Below are 18,639 nucleotides of genomic sequence, written 5' to 3' on the forward strand. Positions count from 1 at the left end.
TTACCTCCGACTTCCATGTGGACTACATGCAATCGCCCATTAGCAAATCTGTAGTATAACTATATTCGTAAGAAACGCTGACTTACGACGAACACAAATAAATAAGCGCACATGAAGCATAATTTCGCGGCCATATTGAATCTCTATCCCACTGCTACTAATTATCATGGAAGTGTTTGTATTGCAAGGTGACTTTTCGTACGCAGTGTGCGATAAAGTAATAAAAGCAAGCTGCAAAAGCGCAAATGGCAAGGACACGGCAGTAATTCGAAAAAAAAAATTCTTCATGAGTGTGTATGGTAACTAATCTATCTCAAGATGCAATCATTACAATGCAAACCAACAACTTCACAACAGAAAGATAACTCAGTTGCAGACATCGTTTATTTTGTACAAACTACCAATATAGGACAATATCGAGGAACTTCCCCCTTATGTTAATCTACCCAAAGAAATCCCTTCAGACATAAAAGAAACCCAAAAGATGGTTAATTTTTCAACAGAAAATTGGTATAACTGCTTTCAAGCAAATCATGATAAAAAATATTGAATTCAAGTTAGTATGATTAACCAGGAATGAACCAATTACAGCCAAAAAAGTGATTCCAACAGACGTTCCCTGGGGATATGAGGCACAATGACAATGTTTCTCAGTTTTCTCTTTAGTCTGACTCGCTGCCACTTTCTCCACCTTCAGATTCATGAACGTTCATCTCTAATTTGTATTCTTGATCACACCCCATGAAAGCATCACTCATGAAGTACAAGGTGTAAGAATGAGTGCCGGCTGATGGTGGGATAAAATCTAGTTTGACCTGAACACACAAAAAGAACCATTAATGTTAAAACTCTCGCCCGTAAACGACTTTGAATTCCTTCAAACAACCACCAATAAGGAGAGCAGAAAAAAATGTCTTTCAAGCCCAGTTGTGTCTATAGATATAGGAATTGTTGGGACTTTCAGGTCAGAGAATTCTTTTTAGATCCCATGTCATGGTAAATATCTCAACCAAATCTTATACACCAAATCAAACCTTTTAAAATGTTAGAAAAATAACAGAAAAAATCCCACTGAGCAAGGTGTACATACATGTGCTTATAAACGAGTGGAATCATTTACCATTTTTGTTTTGTTGAATGTAGTATTAAAAGAAAATATATAGACCATACCTTCGCCTTTTGCTGCAGAGTTAGCCGTTTGATGGAAATAAGGCTGTTGGTCTTGGGATCTCCAACAACCACCCACCATCCTTCCTCACGTTTTTGAGGGAAGAAAGGTGCAATTACTGGTCCAGATACTTCATCTTCTCTTTCCAAAGTAACAACCACAACAACTGGATGACCTCTGAAGAAATTAGTAAAAGTTAATAGAGTCAAAATTTGATAATGATTGTACAATTGCAATCATACAATTACAAAGCACTGTTTCGTTTATAATTATAAAACAATGTTGTTATAGGCTCAAATGCACATTCTAGCTGACAACCTTAGAAAATTATTGGCTACTTATTTTTTGGGAATATTACAAGGGCCATATAAGCTTGGCACAATTTGGGCCAGAAAATACTGAGTACTTCCAGCATATCTAATAACAAAATGTGATAAGTAGATGACATTTGAATAGATAGATTTGTTTTGTCAAAAAAAATAATGATAAATGAACCTACGCTCTTAAATTATCGTCGTCCAATACATCATAAGTCAGTTCAATATTTGGGTATCTATTGCAAAATCTTGCAACATCGGCCATCTGTGGTTCCGTCATTCCCAATAAGGAATTTCTGTCATCATCTTCCATCTCTAATATGTCGAAAACACTTTCAATGTCCTGATAAAAAAATCATTTTTAGAATATTAATTAGAATTGACTGTTTCAAAAAATGTACCCATAACATCAAACAGTTATAGCTGTTAAGTGTTATGAACTGCTACATAAATAAGACAATTCGAATTATACTCTAACACCAACCTTTTCTGTGCATCTTCTGATAACATTTGGATCAAAGTGTGGTAACTGCTTCAAATAAGAATCCTTGCTCCACATTGCTTGTGTCACCATTTGTGCAAGTTCCATGGCAGCTAGTGCAGGTGACAACCAACCATTTGATGATAAAACATCAACACAGGCTTGAATCAAACGAACAGATTTGCTCAATATACCCTCAGTGTCAGATTGAAGTTCAGCGGGAAGTTGAAGCCGAGACAAATGTGCCTAAAAGAGAAAGATGAAATTAAACGTTTGACAATGTATTTGTGTAAATGTGAAGTTAAAATAAGTTAATGACAGCTTTTATCAAAAATTATGAATAATAATATGAATTCAGTGCCCTATTATTACTCAGTATAGAAAATGTTTATAGAGTTATCAATCAGACCTGCAGAAGCAAGTTAGTCTTGATATGTGGATCGGTGAATCTAACATTCTGTGGTTTGTATGGAACTTTATCCAGAAGTTGTTTGAGAGTTCCATCTTCTCGATGGCGTATTTGTATTGCTTCATATTCTGCCGCATTGCTGATAATTTCTATCAATCCACGAATCTTGGTTTTGGCATTCAAAGACATACTGAACAGCTCTATAGTGGTGTAGTTGATATAGTAGTAAGCAGAAATCATAGCCAGATTCAGAGGTGAAACATCCATGTCATCTTCTATCGCAATACACTTAGACTGCTCCAAGTCAGAAAGTGTGTTTTCAACAAGCTCTGACAAGCTGTCAGAAAGATGACGATGTGAAACTCCCTGGAAAATAATAAAATATTGGGTGATTGAATGAGTGATTTCTACTTCATAATATGCCCATGTAGTTGTTTATTGCTTGATTTGAAAATGTTTTTTCTACCATAATACAGCAAAACAACAATATGGTTTGAAATTTAAAAAAGTTCTAAGAGATACATTTTGTGTGCATAAGATTATGATTTATTTAATATTAGCTCATTTAACAAGACCTGTAGATAGCAATATTGAAGAATATATTTCAGCCACTCCATACTAAATATTAGTGTAAGGCTGTGCTTATTTGTTGCAACTAACTTTTGCAACCTGAAAAGCAATATTAGAAAGCACACATTGTGAGTCATGCTTCACAATAAAAATAATACTCAACTGTCGTCGAGTACCCCTGGAAATCTACCAATAAACCCTTGGCGACTCATAATCACCGGTTTAAAATATCTAATATATAAAACCTGCATGCATCATCATATCTCACCTGCAAATTATAATAATTTGGATTCTGAGTCATCCTACGATACAAGAAAGTCCATGTCATGTAATCAACTGCATCCTGTTTGTTTTCTATTGTTTTGGTGACAATTTCAGCATTGAAGTGATCATGTAAGCAATGATCAAGATGAGATTCTACAGGCAGGGGTTCGTAGACAAATTTCTTGAAAAAATCTTTTTTCGAGCCTTGACACATGATCACACATTTTCCTTCTTCATCCTTGAGAGGTCGATTTGCTCTTCCGATCATCTGAAGTACATCGGTAACAGGATAGTCAACATAAGCATGAATTTTTCCATTGTAGTATTGGGTGTCCATCACAATTACTAAGTGAGCAGATACAGTCAATGCCCAACACAAGCTACGTGATGCTACAAGTATTTGAACAGCTCCTGATGAAAATAACTGATCAACGACTTTTCTTTCCATCTCTGTTGTGCCATCGTGTAAATAAGCTACACCATTCGACAGTGTCTCCTTTAATGTATCATCATTCACATGTTCCAAGTATGGAGCCAGATCTTCTTCTTTGCAATGGAGGAACTTTTGGGGTTGTCCATCAGCTGCGGCAAATGTTAACATGTCAACAGCACTAAGTTTCGATTGCTTACGAGAAGTAACAAATATGATGACAGATCGTTTCGGGGAATGTTTAACAACTGCATTGTACACTGGTTTTGACATACTTAGCAATCTTGACTGAGCATGACTAATGTTGAAGCCTTGAATATGGATTTCCAAAGGAACTGGTCGGACATTCGGATGGAAGTTAAAAGTGTGAGTGGCACTGCAACCCAACCACTGAGCAACATCCTTTGCGTTTGCAAGAGAAGATCCGAGAGCTACAATCCTGATTTGTCGCTCAAGTTGAGAAGAGACATATCGCATTCTTGAGCAAACAACTTCTAATTCAGGTCCTGCTTCACCTCCAATCAGATGAATCTCATCGACAATGAATAACGAGACATTTTGCACATTTTTCCTTTGCTTCCATCTTCTAGAAAGAACATCCCATTTCTCTGGAGTAGACACTACAATATTTCCTTTGGCAATGAGCTTAAGATCAGTGCTTGTTTCACCAGTTAGTAGGACAACACGTTTGCCAAGATGAATTTCAAATTTTTCTCTCCAATCTTGATAAACAATTTCAGCAAGAGCATCCATTGGAGTGACATAAACACATCTGGCTTCAGGATTAACTGCCAATGCATGCATGAGTGCAAATTCAGCACAAACAGTTTTCCCACTACCGGTTGGAGCTCCAATAAAGATGTTATCATCACTATTATACAAAGCATTGAAAACTTGTGTCTGAATAGGGTTAAAGCATGGAAACTTATCTTCAAAAAGTGCTTCAAATTCTGGGTTTCTGAGAGCAGATACGGGCAAAGGTTGGAGGTCAAGTAACTCTGTTGGTGGAGGGTATTTCTCAGGAAGAATGAGATGACGGAAAGATACCGGGAGTTGTGTTTCTGATGATAACCACCTATCTGACACAATTCGAATGAAATATTGTGGTGGAAGTGGTTCAAATACAGGCACAAAGAAGTTGACAATATGTTCATCCGTAGAATACTTGTTTTTGAGCAGAAAATATTCATGGTGGAGAATTATTTCGCTGTCGACATCTTCCACAAATATCCAAAATGCTTCTGAAGACCTGTGAGTGTTTTCATTCCATTGAAAATCCGGAGTGATAGTGAGTTCCACTCGAAGAGTTGATCTGGTAATTGGTTGGATGTGAACAGACAATTCCATCTTTGGAAATTGATGTATAAGTTTGTGAAGAACTCTCCCCATTTTTGGCATCCTGATGAGCTCTCCAATTTCATTATGATTCAAGTCATAGAAACGTTCCCAGGGAAAGTTTTTTTTTTCAATTTTTTTAACCACCTCATCTGGTACTTTCTTGAATTGACGCAATGGACTCATTGACTGCCACATTCTACTTTGTATCATTTTGCACAATGATAGACATTTATCAGTAAGTTGGGCCCAACCTCTATAAAGCACAATTTCAAAAATAGCTCTCATCAGTCGACCAGCAGACTGTGTTACGTAGACCATATCAGCCATCAATGCAAACCCTTCCAATTTGAGCTGTGAGATGTAAGTTTGCAATAAAACATTAATTTTGGCAGTCGGCTCATCTATTCCTTCTTTGACTGGAATAGGCACTCGTTCCAAAAGCTTTTGCAGTTCCAATTTTTCTTCTTCACGAACTGCTATGTATTTGAACTCAGAAGAAAGTGAAAAAACTCGAAACAATTCAATCTCACTCAGAGTAGGTTTCAGTAGTTGGTTGTATGTTGCCATGCTCTCATGGGTGCAGTAATAATGACTAGCAATCCGGCCCAAATCTGTCACTTGCAAGTGCCCAGTTTTTCTATCATATTTGACTAAATTGCTTTTATCTAATATGTTTGCAGCAGAATGAATCAAGTCAACACGATGTTGTTGTAAAAGAGGATCAGCCTTTAGTGCATCATGACTTATGGAGTATAAAGTAGGCTGTCGAAGCATTCTAATGTACAGGTAACTGTACCCAAGCCAGTTCACAGCATCTCTGACATTCTGAACATTACCCAGCACAATTTCAGCATTCAGCATATCTGGCAGTTTGGCAACCATTTGACTTTCTACAGGCAATTGTTGATTCAAAAGCGACAAGTAATATTGCAATTCACTATGGGATGTAATAAGAACACCTTCACCCTTGGTGTCATATTGTGGCCTACCAGCTCGTCCCATCATCTGAAGTACATCAAGTGCACCCAATTCAACCCATCTACCTTTTTCTGGACTGTACACTTGTGTGCCTTTGATGATGACAGTATGAGCAGGTAAGTTGACACCCCAAGCAAGTGTGGCTGTTGAAACAAGTACCTGAATATGACGATCAGCAAATAAATCTTCAACCAATGTTCTGTCAACTCTTGACATTCCAGCATGATGGATTGCGAAACCGTATGGCAGAAGATCTTTCAATTCTAAATTCTTTACTTGCTCAGATTCTGTTCGTAAAACTTCTGTGGAAGCGGATCCTTCTCTCAAAAAATGTCCTAGAGTGTCATTTTCCAAGCACATATCTCTAACAGCACGAGCAGTTTTTCCAGTTTCTTTTCGTGAATGAACAAAAATCAGAACTTGATTTTTACCTGCATTTTCAACAACTTTTTCATAAACAATTTCATTCATAACCTGAAACCTCTTGATTGCTTTCTTTTCTGTTATGCCAATGTATTGCTGTTCTAAAGGACATGGTCTAAAACTGTTGTCAAAGAAGAACAACCCTTTGGAGGGATCAACACGCAAGAATGTGGCAACATCTTCATAATTTGGTAAAGTAGCAGAAAGTCCAACAAGTCTGACATCCTCTTGAGTTGTTTCGATGGATCTAATTGTCCTTGCAACAACAGACTCCAGGACAGGACCACGATCATCATGAAGCATGTGGATCTCGTCAATAATCAACAGACGTACCAGCTGTGTGTATGTTCGTTCACCACCTTTTCTTGTCACAATATCCCATTTTTCCGGTGTGCAGACAATAATTTGTGTGGCATTGATTTCTTCTTTGCAAAGCTGATGATCACCTGTCATTTCACTGACTTTGATGCCATAAGCGGCAAGCCGTTTTCCGAAATTTCCAACCATTTCTTGTACCAGTGATCTCATTGGAGCGATGTATATTATTTTAAAATCATTAACATTAATCGTTCCATCAGAATTGATGTGCTTGCCAATTTCTCTCAACATAGTCAAGAGTGCAACATTTGTTTTTCCAGCACCAGTGGGGGCACACAGCAAAATATTCTCATCACTTTCTAGTGTAGTCTTGGAAAGTCTACTCTGAATCCTGTTCAAACTTTTAAACCCTTCAAAAGCCGCTTGGGCATACTTGGGTAAAGTATCAATTGGAACAAGTTTTTCATCATCAGCAAAAACTTTTGGTTTTAAAGCAGGTACATGCACTTCTTCGTAACCTTTACGTTGTTTGCGATAAGAACCATCTGGTAACTGGCATTTTTTATTTGCCATCAAGTGAGATCCTTGTTCAAACATGATATCTTCAAGATCAACCCCTTTGCTTGGCTGTAAAGTTTCATCTGTCTGGTCAGTTTCCATTGCTTCTAGATCAGCATCAACTTTGCTTCTGCGTAATCTTTCTCTGCGTTCTTGTTCTTCTTTAATGATATCTTCTTTCTCAGTTTCGTTCAGTTGCTGGAGAATCACTGACAATTCTTGATCGTTCTTCATTCTATCTTCAATTTGTTTTTTTGCAGCTTCACTTTGTGCACTCGCAAGTAAAGTGCAATATAGAATCATTTGTCGATGTTCACGCAAAATTTTGATAAAATCAAACTGATTGAAACCGAGCAACATTACCAATTGATTTTCACATTGTAAATCATCAACCGCAGTCTTTAAAATTTCCAAGACTTCTTCTGCCTTTTTTTGCGAAACGATTGCATCATCATAAACTTTGCTCAAATTTCTTTGCAGCCAATAAGCATCAACATCGCGAGGATGTAGTCCACGATTCTTAATGATATTGACATTTCCGGCTTCGTTGGTAAGATTAGCAGAAACAACCATATTCGCATCTGCCTCTACGCCACCTTCTTCATCATCATCTTCATTTTCAGATTCCTCCTGAACTTCACCATACCTGTTTTCTTGGTCTTCTTCTTCATCATCCGATTCAAACTGGACGTTGACACCATATGTTTCATCAATGTTATCATCTGCGGTTTCAGCATCCTTATCTGTGCCGAAGTCGGTAATCTTTTTGCCCAAATTTACCAAAACATGATAGCGAGTATCTTCTTGAACTCCCAACAGTGATTGAACTTCTTTTCGTCTTTCCTTATCACGCAGTTTATCATTCTTAAGAACAATTATCACTTCGTCAGCTGCGCCACAAAGAATGTCTCTTGGTTGGTCACCCAATGCAGCCTGGATAAAGCTGAGTAAAATCTCGTACGTTTCTCTAGTTTCTTTTGTTTTTGGTTTATATAATATATTAACCATCTCATCCATTCCCTCAGATAACAGAGTTGCTCCTTTCAATTTCACAGAAGATTTTTGATCCTCGTCACGCTTGTATCGCTTTGCTCGACGCTCTTCCATCTGTGGTGGTCTTGTACGCTGCGCTCTATCACCCATTTTTGATCCAGTTAATTTTCCCTGCAATGAGATGACTTCTCCTGTCGGCTCATCTCTTGGTCGTCTATCAATGAGTGATCTGTCTGCTTGCAATACAAGATTAGAATTGGCTTTGTATTCATATTGCAGTGAACGGGCGGAGGCATCCGCCATGCTGTTTTTTTATTGACAGCGATTCCTCTACAGATTTAATATATCTGTGGTAAAACATAAATAATAACATGTGAAAACGGTTGATGCAGTTTTTCTAAACAAATTCAACTAGCAAAGCATATTGTATGTATTGCCCCACTCATAACCTCCGTCTAATAGTAATTTATGTGATTCTGCACAACAGTCTTAGGGTGGTGCAGCCAGTCTGCAGACAATTTCATTCAAACCGCTATAAAACAAAAACCAATATTTCTAACCCGTTAATTTTTTCACCGTAGGTGCATTGGCATTTATTCTACACGACACTCTGAAGACGTATTTGGGACCGAACGACCAGTTTGTGATCACGGATTTCAAGCCTTGAACATCGTTTCTGCTGCGTCGAGACTAGGGCAAACGCAGCCATGCGTGGAAAAATGGGCTTCTAATTGCATTTCTGACCGTCATATATTTTAAGAACACGGTTATTTCAAACAAAATTCTTCAAATTATAAACAAAGCACCGCATCACAGCAATCAAACAGACAAAAACACGGTGGTCGCAAATTAGTTGACAAAGATATTATTGACATATTGGAAATGCGCACCCCCCTACTTTGAAGATAGAAACGCGAAACTTTAGAGATGGTTAAAAGAAACACAACTCTACCCACCTGCCAAGTTTCATCTCTTTATCTCTTATATTTGTATGGATTTTCAAGCTTTTTTGAAGGAACAATGGGTAGTTGGCGACATGGTAAAATGGTCCGTTTTTTTTTTTCGGTCGTAACTTTTTTATTTGTGGCCGCATTTTAGTGTAATTTCGCAGAGCTACGAGGGATAAGTGGACGATAACGCGTGAGAAATATCAGCGCGGTTCGTTATTTTTTACGGCATTAATTTAATCGATGAAGTTGATGGTCGCAGATAGGTCATGGCCGCTAAGTGGGTAAGCCACCCTATACTCTACTGATCTATGAGAGTGATGCTCGAAAATATGACAGGGAGAATTAACAACTTTCCTTGGGTACAGATTTTTGCAAGCTTTTAAACAGTTTGAATGTTCATTTTACAATATTTAATAAACTTTGTTCAACTAATATGTCACTAACAAATTTTTCATTTGCTTAATCTTTCAATTACCCTTCAGCACAGGAAAATCTGTAAATCGCTATTGATATAAAAGGGCATTCGAGTCTATACTTGTTTGAAATATGGTTTAATCTTATAGCATAACCAGGCCTTTCATTCCAGCATCCGGTCACCAGCCCATGCCGTGTATGGGATTACAGGATTAGTCAGCCAGTTATTTCTTTAAGTTGCATGATGGTGGCGGGATCCATGCCTAACCGACGTCCCCAACAAAATTGGAACTTGTGAATTCTGGAATTACCCCTGCTTGGGGTAATACAGTACCGCTACGAACCTAATCAGCGTATTCCTAACCCTTATGCCTTAGCATGATGACTTACACTTCCGAGGCGGCGCATATTACTGTATTATTTATATCTGTGACTGTACCGTAGATATACTGAAGATGAACAAATGCCTGTGTCATGAAATCTCAAGTGCATTTCTCAGTTTCTAGTAAATCACAGTGCTCCATGGCATTACATGAAGACGTGAACATGAAATAGACTAAACTTTTCATTGAATCACTGACACGAACTAAAGTGTCGAAATTATTTCCAATTTTTGACAAAGAGGAATTTTCGTGTGTTTGCAATGTTCTAACCAAAACCTGAAAACGCTAAATTACCGTTTTTTATTTTTTGCTAGCGCACACACACCAAAACCAAATTCTGCAACAAGTCTTGATGTTTTATATAATCTATATCGATAAAGCCTTGGTTAGCCATGTGATAAAGACGTCTCTCCCAATACTGCAATACCGCAAAAAATCTCATAATTATACCTATAACAATAACGCGTGTGGGGATCAGAAACTTTCAAAAACTGAGAACGCACGACAAACGTCGGCATGATGTGCGCGGAGTCAAGGAAATCACACCTAATTGCCGGATAATGATAACGACAATTTAGGTGTAACAGACTCAATGTGAGAACCACCTTCACACTGAAACTTTACATATATGCATCGAGCTGATACAAAAAAGTTACCACAGTGTCCAATGAGATAATAAAAACTAAAACAATGCAGAGAAAATGCACAGACCCGAAAACAATGGAAGAGTCCACGCGCGGTATCATCGTCACTTTGTATTTTGTGAGTAGAAGTTTATTTCAACTCCATAATCAGCATAACTGGTAATAAAATTATTGATAAAACAAATAAATAAAAACTGTTTATCTAAAAATCCTTGTTCCTACTTAAAAGAGGCTGATTCAAACAAGTATAGGATTTGAACCTAAACCAAGCCAGCTTCATGAATATATAACATGGGCACAGGCTAAAATTGCTGTCACAAGCCAAGTGACCACCGTAGTATTTGTACCTGAAACTATGGCCCAACCCCTAACCTGGTACACAAACTACATTCTGGTGTCCGCCATCTCGGTACGCATCCTTCAGAAGTGCCAAATTTTGAACTGAACATCACGAGGCTACCCAGAACTAAAGCTGGTTTCAGGGATGCAGTTTTAACAGAATCGTAACTTGCTTATAAAGCTTAACATTCATGTTTGTATGAGCTCTGCTTCACTATGGTTTCCCCATGGTTTACTAAGAAAAACAACAAGCATGCTTTACAAATACTTCCTTGTGCATTTAATAAAACAATCAAAAATATTAGCAGTTAATCGGTCACATACAAATTTCATACTATAGAACCGGCAATCAATATAAAGTTTGTATACAACGGAAATGGTAGTGAAAAAATTCAATTTGTGACAAAAATCCTATTCAGTGGAATAAAAACTTTCGAAGATATAGATGTAATGACATCTAACAAGGGGACTTCCACAAAGTAAAAATATGTTTCTATGGAGCTTCCAGTTGGTATAAGCATGTCCAAAATGAAATAAGAACACTTAAAAAATGCAGAGATAAATACCTTGTTACCTACCTCACAAAAAAGGAATTTAAACTATCGAACTATGTAACATAAAATTAGAGTTCCATAAAAATTCAAAATCTATCACAATCGACCAGCAGTCAGTCGATTATGGTTTGATATAGATCAATTCATTTCAGGAACAAACGAAAGATTTTAAAACCTAAAAATTCTTCATAAGCTCCATCACTGAATCAGACTCCGTATTTATGTTATTATATGATTCGAGATGAAACTTAGTGAAGAAAATGTAAGCGGACACCATAAAGCAGCAAATATAGAAAATTGCCTAGAAGAAGATATGTACAAAACTTTCATTATCATTATAAGAACCGCGAAATCCTAAGAAAGCAGTAGTATTGCCAGAGCCTTTATTGGCCTCACATTAATAGGCAAATGATTTGTACCAAGACCATAAGAAATGAAGTTGGCAAATATATTGACAGTTACAAAATCGATATTTTTAATGATTGGCCATAGACTGAACTATCCCTCACAATAAAGGCTCCAGACCCTCATGGGTTAAAAAAGCTATGGTTATAAAAGAAAATAGTTCACAAGGCCATATATAAACACAAATACTGATCCAATTATTAACCTGTGTATCGTTGATATTGCTTCTTATAAATGCTGAGACTGATGAAGCGATAAACTAGTACGAATTACTGTAATACAGAGCGCCAGCAATCCCTGAACTGTTGAAACATACCACTAAACAGGGCGATGATATTAAAACTGGAAAATCCCGGACGAATAAATTTAGCAAACCATAACAAAATAAATCAAGGAAGTAATTAGTAAAAAATAAAGAGTTGAGATAATAGCTTTAAAAAACATATGTTTCATCCACCATTGCTATTGCCCAAGCAAATTTGTCACGTTGAGTTTTATTGTAGACTTTCTCAATTGGAACATCCCACTTCTTGCACCTTGAAACAAATATAATAAGTTTAATAGAAATTAGTGTTGTATTTAAGGTTACCAAGGTAAAGAATTAAATTAAATAATGATAGCCCAGATAACCAAAAAAGTTAACACAAATTTCACCGAGTAAAGTGGCATAAAAAGAACAGAATAAAGATTTTGAACATACCAAGCAACACTGATTCGTGGATCTAAGTAATTGAGCTTAGATGTTCCAAGAGCAATCTCCTTATTTTCTTCCTGAAATTACAAAATAACCGATACATGAAATTACACTGCAATATAAAAAATACAAATCGAATATTAATGATTATGTTGAACAATTGATATTGCTGAAAATGTATATTGTTCACTATGATATTGTGTCGATGCTATCTTAATATAGCACAAAATGTGCAAACATACTCTGTCAGTAGCTTGTACTTCCAATTTGATTAATTGTTCCTGCAGTCTTTCAACCTTTTTCTTTTTAGTTTCATATTTTTTCTTGTTGCTTTCTGTTTTATGGTGCTTGAAGTCTGATTTTGCGCTTTTTACTTCCTGTTTGGCATCTGCTATATCGTCTTGTTTCTTTTGTATCTGTAAAGACAGCGATATAAATTTAGCATTTTTATCTGATATGTCACGATTGACGATTTGAGACAAAATATTAATATAGAGCACAACTATACCCTCTCTCTTGCTCTTTGCATCTGTTCACTAAAATTTTTGGGAGCAGCACGTTGATGGTTACAAAGAATAGCTACAGCTCTGTTGCTTCTGTTGTATGAAAGCATACGCCCAGCCAACGTATCATCAGCTGAAGATGAAGATATTAGGAAGGTTATTAATTTTACTGCACATTTGCATCAATAACAGACATGGGCAAAATACATCCCGCAGGCTAAATCCGGCACGTTGGGTAGTTCAATCTGGCCCGCCGATGCAGCCACAACCACACTAAAACAAAATTTTGATGTTGAGCTAAGAAAGATAGCTCAAGGAACGAGGCTCATTGTTTTCCACTTTTGCTTCTGTACCAGTGTAAATATTGTTTGAAAAATGTAACTTTTTACGTCACACCTACATCATTACATGGCCCACCAGTCTCTAGATAGGCAAAATTTTTGGCCCCTGGTCTAAAAACCATGCCCACCCCTGAAATATAAAAATCATGAAATAGACAGTTGATCATTTTAGTAGAATTCTCATTGGTTATAGCCTCGTTAAAATAAGCATAAACTCACGGTCCGTCAGATCATTAAGTTGTTGCTGCAATGTGATGGAAGCATTATATGTACGGAATACTTTGGCAGTTAATCCGTCCATTAAACTATTCAGATACTTGTTCAAGTTCGATGTCTGAATAAAAAATAAGAAAAAAATCTTCACTTTTACAGCCATGGTGTATTAAAATTGGCATTAGGCAGAATGTTTGATGTAATACTTACAGTTAGTCTATCAAATAAATCATCTTCTCCGTCTTTGTTTTCCATGAAAAGATTAACATTTTTAAAAACCTGAATAAATATGGAAAAGTAGTTGAAATTGAGTCTACACGAGACAAATTCTTTACCAAATAGTCCTGAAGGGACCTAGCTCTGCCATCCCCCATAAATGTAAATGACTTTAATAGAGTCACAGTCAATCTCTTTATATTGCTGCACAGTTTTTTGACTGAAATCATCACGATTCTTACTGAATGAAGTCTAAATTTGAGTAATGAGTGAGTAGACTTTAGCATCTTAATTTTAATAATATGACAATACCTGTTTAGGAACAGGAACCTTGTTGTAATATCTGATTGAATCTTTTCCGAGAAAGTCAAATTCAATCACATATTCTTGCATGTCAAGCATTTTATGGGTTTTGATGTGTTCGCATCGGAGTGAGCAACAACCGACAGTATCCGCACCTTCGCCTTCTTCCTTTTCATTACCTGCTCTCAACGCCAACTAAATGAAGGATAATATATCAGAATCAAAATTATTGCATAAAAACTCCAAAATTTTAATTGTCCACACACAAACCTTGTCGATGAAAAATAGAGCCACAGCACGTTGTCTTATTGCCATTTCTTGTGATTTCATGTCTCTCCAATAGTCTTGTCGGATTTTATCGACGCGATCTTTAAGTTTTCTGGCAGTCTCGTATTTTTGCCAATCTTTTTCACCCTATAAAAATAACAATCCCTTTACTACACAAAGCTGAATACAACCAAAACAATAGGAAACATTCTTATCAGTAAACAACACTTAGAATAGAACAACTTATAATCACAAAGACAAACAAAATCACAAAGTGAAAATTTGCATTATAATCAAATATGCATACTCTCAATTCCACAGAAAAACCTATTATATTTTCTTTAAAGACTTTAATGCAAAAAAATCACCTTGATTCTTGAATTAGCGTTTAGCATGATGTATTTATTCTGTCCTTGTATGTTTTCAGTCCATGATACTAACCATGTCACAGTGTTGTCATGCCTGACCTCCTTCCACTTCTGTCCAGGAGGAGGTGATGGAACTTTGGAACCTCTGCATACAAGAGAACAACTTGAATTATAAAAAGTTTCATGAAATTTATTTTTTATATTAAAACACAGATTAACAGCTGAATATATTTCACTTGATCGTTCTAACAACCAAAATATTTCTATCATTTACATGATCCTTGAATTCCAAAATTTGCTTGTAAATGGGACTAAACAAACTTACTTGCTGCAATTTATGATGATATCTTTGGCTTGCAATCTTTTTTTAATTTTACCCATTTTGGGATGGTCCCCGCGTCCTCTAAACAAACTAGGAGGTTCTAATCGGAAATTTCCAATCTTTTCTTTATGATTGTCCCACATGCAAAATCCATATTCCTCTTGAATCAAATCTTTTTCTTCTTTTTCTTTCTGTGATGAAATAAAGAGAATTGATCATTAAAAGCATTCAATATAGTGATTATATTATGGTACTGCAGAAGTATGCATACCAAGATGTCGCACAACCTGAATCCTAGCCGGTAAACACATACTATGTTCAGGTATTGCGCCATCTTGGCGCGCATACTCCTGGAGGTCCGATTATATAAACAAAATTAGACAACTAACCTGCTTTTCTTGCTTTGACCTCGCTTTTCTTTCTTCCGACTTCATTTTAAAATATTCATTTGTGGCCCGAAAATCACATTTACCTAGATCTGTTATAATCTCCTTTTCCTTGCTGGTCATAACCTTGAAAAAAATAAAATGCAATTGTCAATCTCCATTATCTAATTCACCAAAAGTCATCTGTCAATCTCCATTATCTAATTCACCAAAAGTCATCAATTCAATAATACATAGTCAGGTGTAAATTACCCAAACAAGAGAGAATTATCAAAGTAAAGTTGACTATCTCAAATTCACTAAATTATAAAACTTTGAAAAGCTGATAGAAGCATGAATTCCTAATCTAAATTTGATCTATCCATCTATCTTAAAAGTATTCAATACAAACCTTGCGCCAGTCATGAAAAAAATTTTTATTGAAGATTTCTTTCGAAGTATAATCGTGGTCCAACATTTTAGCATAGAACGTCATTACCTCTTCTGTTTCTGGTTCGAGATGCATCACTTTCCCTACAAAAGCATTGATGAAACATCAAGTATTGCTTATTGTATTGGCACAAACTGAGGTTAAAAATAAAATATATGTGATAATGGCTATGATTTGCTGCAGAGTTGTTGCTTCCAAACTTTCTTACCGCCATATTTGAAAGGAACAGAACTTGGCAGAGGTTCATATTCAGGGGCAAACATTGGTCCTTTGTGTTCAAGAGTTTTCCATTTAATTCCATCATCAGTATCCTTCTTTTCTTCCCACCACTTCCACTTTGAAGCTGCTTCCTCCTCTTCTTTCATTTTCTTTGTTTTCTTGAAGAAATTAACAGAATTTAAATATTGTACCAATCCTTGACATTACCTTTTTTATACACATGTATGCCATAATGCATTTCCCCCAATATGAGAGAGCCATAGAAAAATGAACCTAACATTCTGGACCATATAAAGACGTTGCTTTTAGTCTACAATTGAACACTCACCTTTTTTGTCGGACTAGACAATGTAGAGGAAGGTTCGGCCTTCGTTTTAACTTTTTTCTAAAATAGAAAATTCATTATGACATAACATTTATTTTAAAATATATCAATAATCAATATCAAATCAATACTAAACCAAATACTTCTCATCAATTCTTCCAACGTTGTACAATGTTACAATACTGAAGGAGCCGGGCAATAAAATAAACTGAGATTTCGGTAATGTTAAGCGTAAAACAGACTAAGGCTATATCGAATGACCATTTCCTGACTTACAATATTTGGCTTCACATCATTTTCTTCAGCTTTTCGTTTCTTGGCATGTTTTTCCTTTTTCAACTTCTTCTTCATTCTATAATTGTTGACATGAAAATTATATTTGATGTATCTGGACATATATCATTCTGGTTAATGAATTTTCAACACATACCTCCTGATTTCTTCATTATCTCCATGATTAGTAACCCCTGAATTCTGATGAGGCTAAAAATGAATTCCAAAGTTGTTACGGTATGATATAAATAAATTGCAATTTAATACAAAAATTGGAAAAATAAAATGCCAAATACAATTTAGTGTTTTCCAAATAAAATTTTGGTTGCCCGCCCCTATTACTAACCTCTCCAGAATCCATTCTTTCTGTTTTAACTTGCATAACACCTTGACTGAAAAGAAAACAAAATCTGAGTTAAATAATTGCAAGTCAAGATATGATTGAGGGCAGGGTAGGAAAGTGCCAACCCCTTTATTGGCAAATATCAAAACCAAATTCAACTCTATGAAAAAAGAAAAGTATAAACAGGGAAGAAAACACTAAAAATTTATATGACGATCATGGACCAAGATAAGATTACTTTCACGAGATAGAATTGATTGCAGATAATTCAACTAATAATGCAATGAGTGATATAATTTACTGGATTCAATTAATACAAAGCATCAGCAAGAAACTCAATTTAAAAGATCTTACTCTCCAGCATGATTGGCAGTATGGTGTTCTGGTCGGTGCTCCCTTTTAATTCTTATTCTTTTCCCATCAGGACCAATTTTTGGTTTTCCATTTGAATCAAGTACATATTTGTGCTTACGATCTTTATCCTGAACAAAATAAATGACTATTATTAATAAGGTGCATGGACAACTTGTCTAGATTATTTCTTAATACAATTATCTAATAAGGCATGCAGTGATATATCACAGCCATAAAATATTCCAATTGATTTGGATTTCATTTGATTTCGCTGCATATTTTATTTATTTTGGGTTTACTCATTTTATAGAATATTGAAGTAGGTATTCATGAATTGAAAGATATCATTAAATCTGAGCTTGTCACTTCAAATCAATTTCATATATTTCAAAACTCTTCTATTACATACCCTACCTTAAATATCTTCCAGTCCCATTAAAGAATTATATTAATTATTAAAAACAAACAAAATTTAGAGAACAATATATCAAAAATAAATTCAACCTTGTGATGCTTATGCTTGTGAGGCGAATGTAATTTCTGTGGTGATGAACCATTCAGTGTTGTTGAGGAGTGTGCGAGTTCCATGGAAAGCAAACTAAAAAGGATTTTAAATTTTATAATTGAAAGATCATTCAGTCATTGCTAATGCAGTCATAAACCCATTAAAAAGTAACAAAACATTTAAAAATATAGAAATAACATATGCTATTTCACAGCCTTGCTAATAAAGTACGGGTACTGACAGTAGGGCTATTTTCGAATAACTTACCTAATATTAACAGTGAATAGTAGACGATCAGCGTCTGTCTTGTCTGTAGAATCAATAGAAAATGACTTCGCAAAGTTTTTTTCTTGGTCGTTGCCCTTGATTCAAAAACTGAATGACGACTCCAATGAGTAATGAAACCAAATTCGTAGTTATACACTTCAAGGCAGTGGAGTCGTAACCAACAAAGCAGACAAACGAAGAACCACACAAGGCAAACCAGAAGACAGTAATGGCGTTCAAAAAAAAGAACAAGTCCGACAATTTCCGTCTGCGCATGCGCACAGACTTAGCTTCTTTACCTTTTTCTTTGCCTGTGTTACGCAAACGGGTGTCGCGAGAAAAAAGTTAGAGTCTTTTGTCTGAGTTTAAACCTA

The 18,639-nt window shown here is 35.9% G+C and overlaps 2 protein-coding genes across 2 annotated transcripts; both read right to left on the bottom strand.

The window, feature by feature from the left end:
- Positions 1-366: 366 nt before the first annotated feature.
- Positions 367-8,590, bottom strand: LOC120340440 (U5 small nuclear ribonucleoprotein 200 kDa helicase-like). Its single transcript, XM_039408695.2, has 6 exons — positions 3,214-8,590; positions 2,376-2,741; positions 1,970-2,212; positions 1,668-1,828; positions 1,171-1,345; positions 367-815 (listed from the first exon to the last, which is right to left on the bottom strand). The coding sequence occupies exons 1-6, from the start codon at positions 8,548-8,550 to the stop codon at positions 663-665; spliced, it is 6,435 nt and encodes a 2,144-aa protein (XP_039264629.1). The 5' UTR covers positions 8,551-8,590; the 3' UTR covers positions 367-662.
- A 2,644-nt stretch (positions 8,591-11,234) lies between these two features.
- Positions 11,235-18,473, bottom strand: LOC120340887 (DNA topoisomerase I, mitochondrial-like). The gene is made up of 20 exons (XM_039409273.2): positions 18,266-18,473; positions 17,998-18,091; positions 17,494-17,621; positions 17,143-17,188; positions 16,954-17,006; positions 16,800-16,875; positions 16,527-16,583; positions 16,188-16,356; positions 15,941-16,062; positions 15,553-15,675; positions 15,167-15,354; positions 14,842-14,986; positions 14,477-14,620; positions 14,216-14,401; positions 13,898-13,966; positions 13,694-13,808; positions 13,139-13,266; positions 12,873-13,046; positions 12,637-12,707; positions 11,235-12,472 (listed from the first exon to the last, which is right to left on the bottom strand). Exons 2-20 carry the CDS (start codon positions 18,079-18,081, stop codon positions 12,370-12,372), a joined length of 2,181 nt encoding a protein of 726 aa, XP_039265207.2. The 5' UTR covers positions 18,082-18,091; positions 18,266-18,473; the 3' UTR covers positions 11,235-12,369.
- Positions 18,474-18,639: the final 166 nt, after the last annotated feature.

The sequence above is a fragment of the Styela clava genome, chromosome 14 (genome assembly GCF_964204865.1).
Source record: "Styela clava chromosome 14, kaStyClav1.hap1.2, whole genome shotgun sequence".
NCBI classification, from domain to species: domain Eukaryota; kingdom Metazoa; phylum Chordata; class Ascidiacea; order Stolidobranchia; family Styelidae; genus Styela; species Styela clava.

Excerpts from the sequence above, each read along its gene's own strand:
- LOC120340440 (XM_039408695.2), bottom strand. The coding sequence starts at position 8,550 with ATGGCGGATGCCTCCGCCCGTTCACTGCAATATGAATACAAAGCCAAT. Across the intron at positions 2,742-3,213 it reads CAAATTATTATAATTTGCAG|GGAGTTTCACATCGTCATCT; the intron begins GTGAGATATGAT and ends ATTATTTTCCAG. Across the intron at positions 1,346-1,667 it reads GACGACGATAATTTAAGAGC|AGGTCATCCAGTTGTTGTGG; the intron begins GTAGGTTCATTT and ends TAATTTCTTCAG.
- LOC120340887 (XM_039409273.2), bottom strand. The coding sequence starts at position 18,081 with ATGGAACTCGCACACTCCTCAACAACACTGAATGGTTCATCACCACAG. Across the intron at positions 15,676-15,940 it reads TTTTTCATGACTGGCGCAAG|GTTATGACCAGCAAGGAAAA; the intron begins GTTTGTATTGAA and ends ATTTTTTTCAAG. Across the intron at positions 12,473-12,636 it reads CCACGAATCAGTGTTGCTTG|GTGCAAGAAGTGGGATGTTC; the intron begins GTATGTTCAAAA and ends ATTTGTTTCAAG.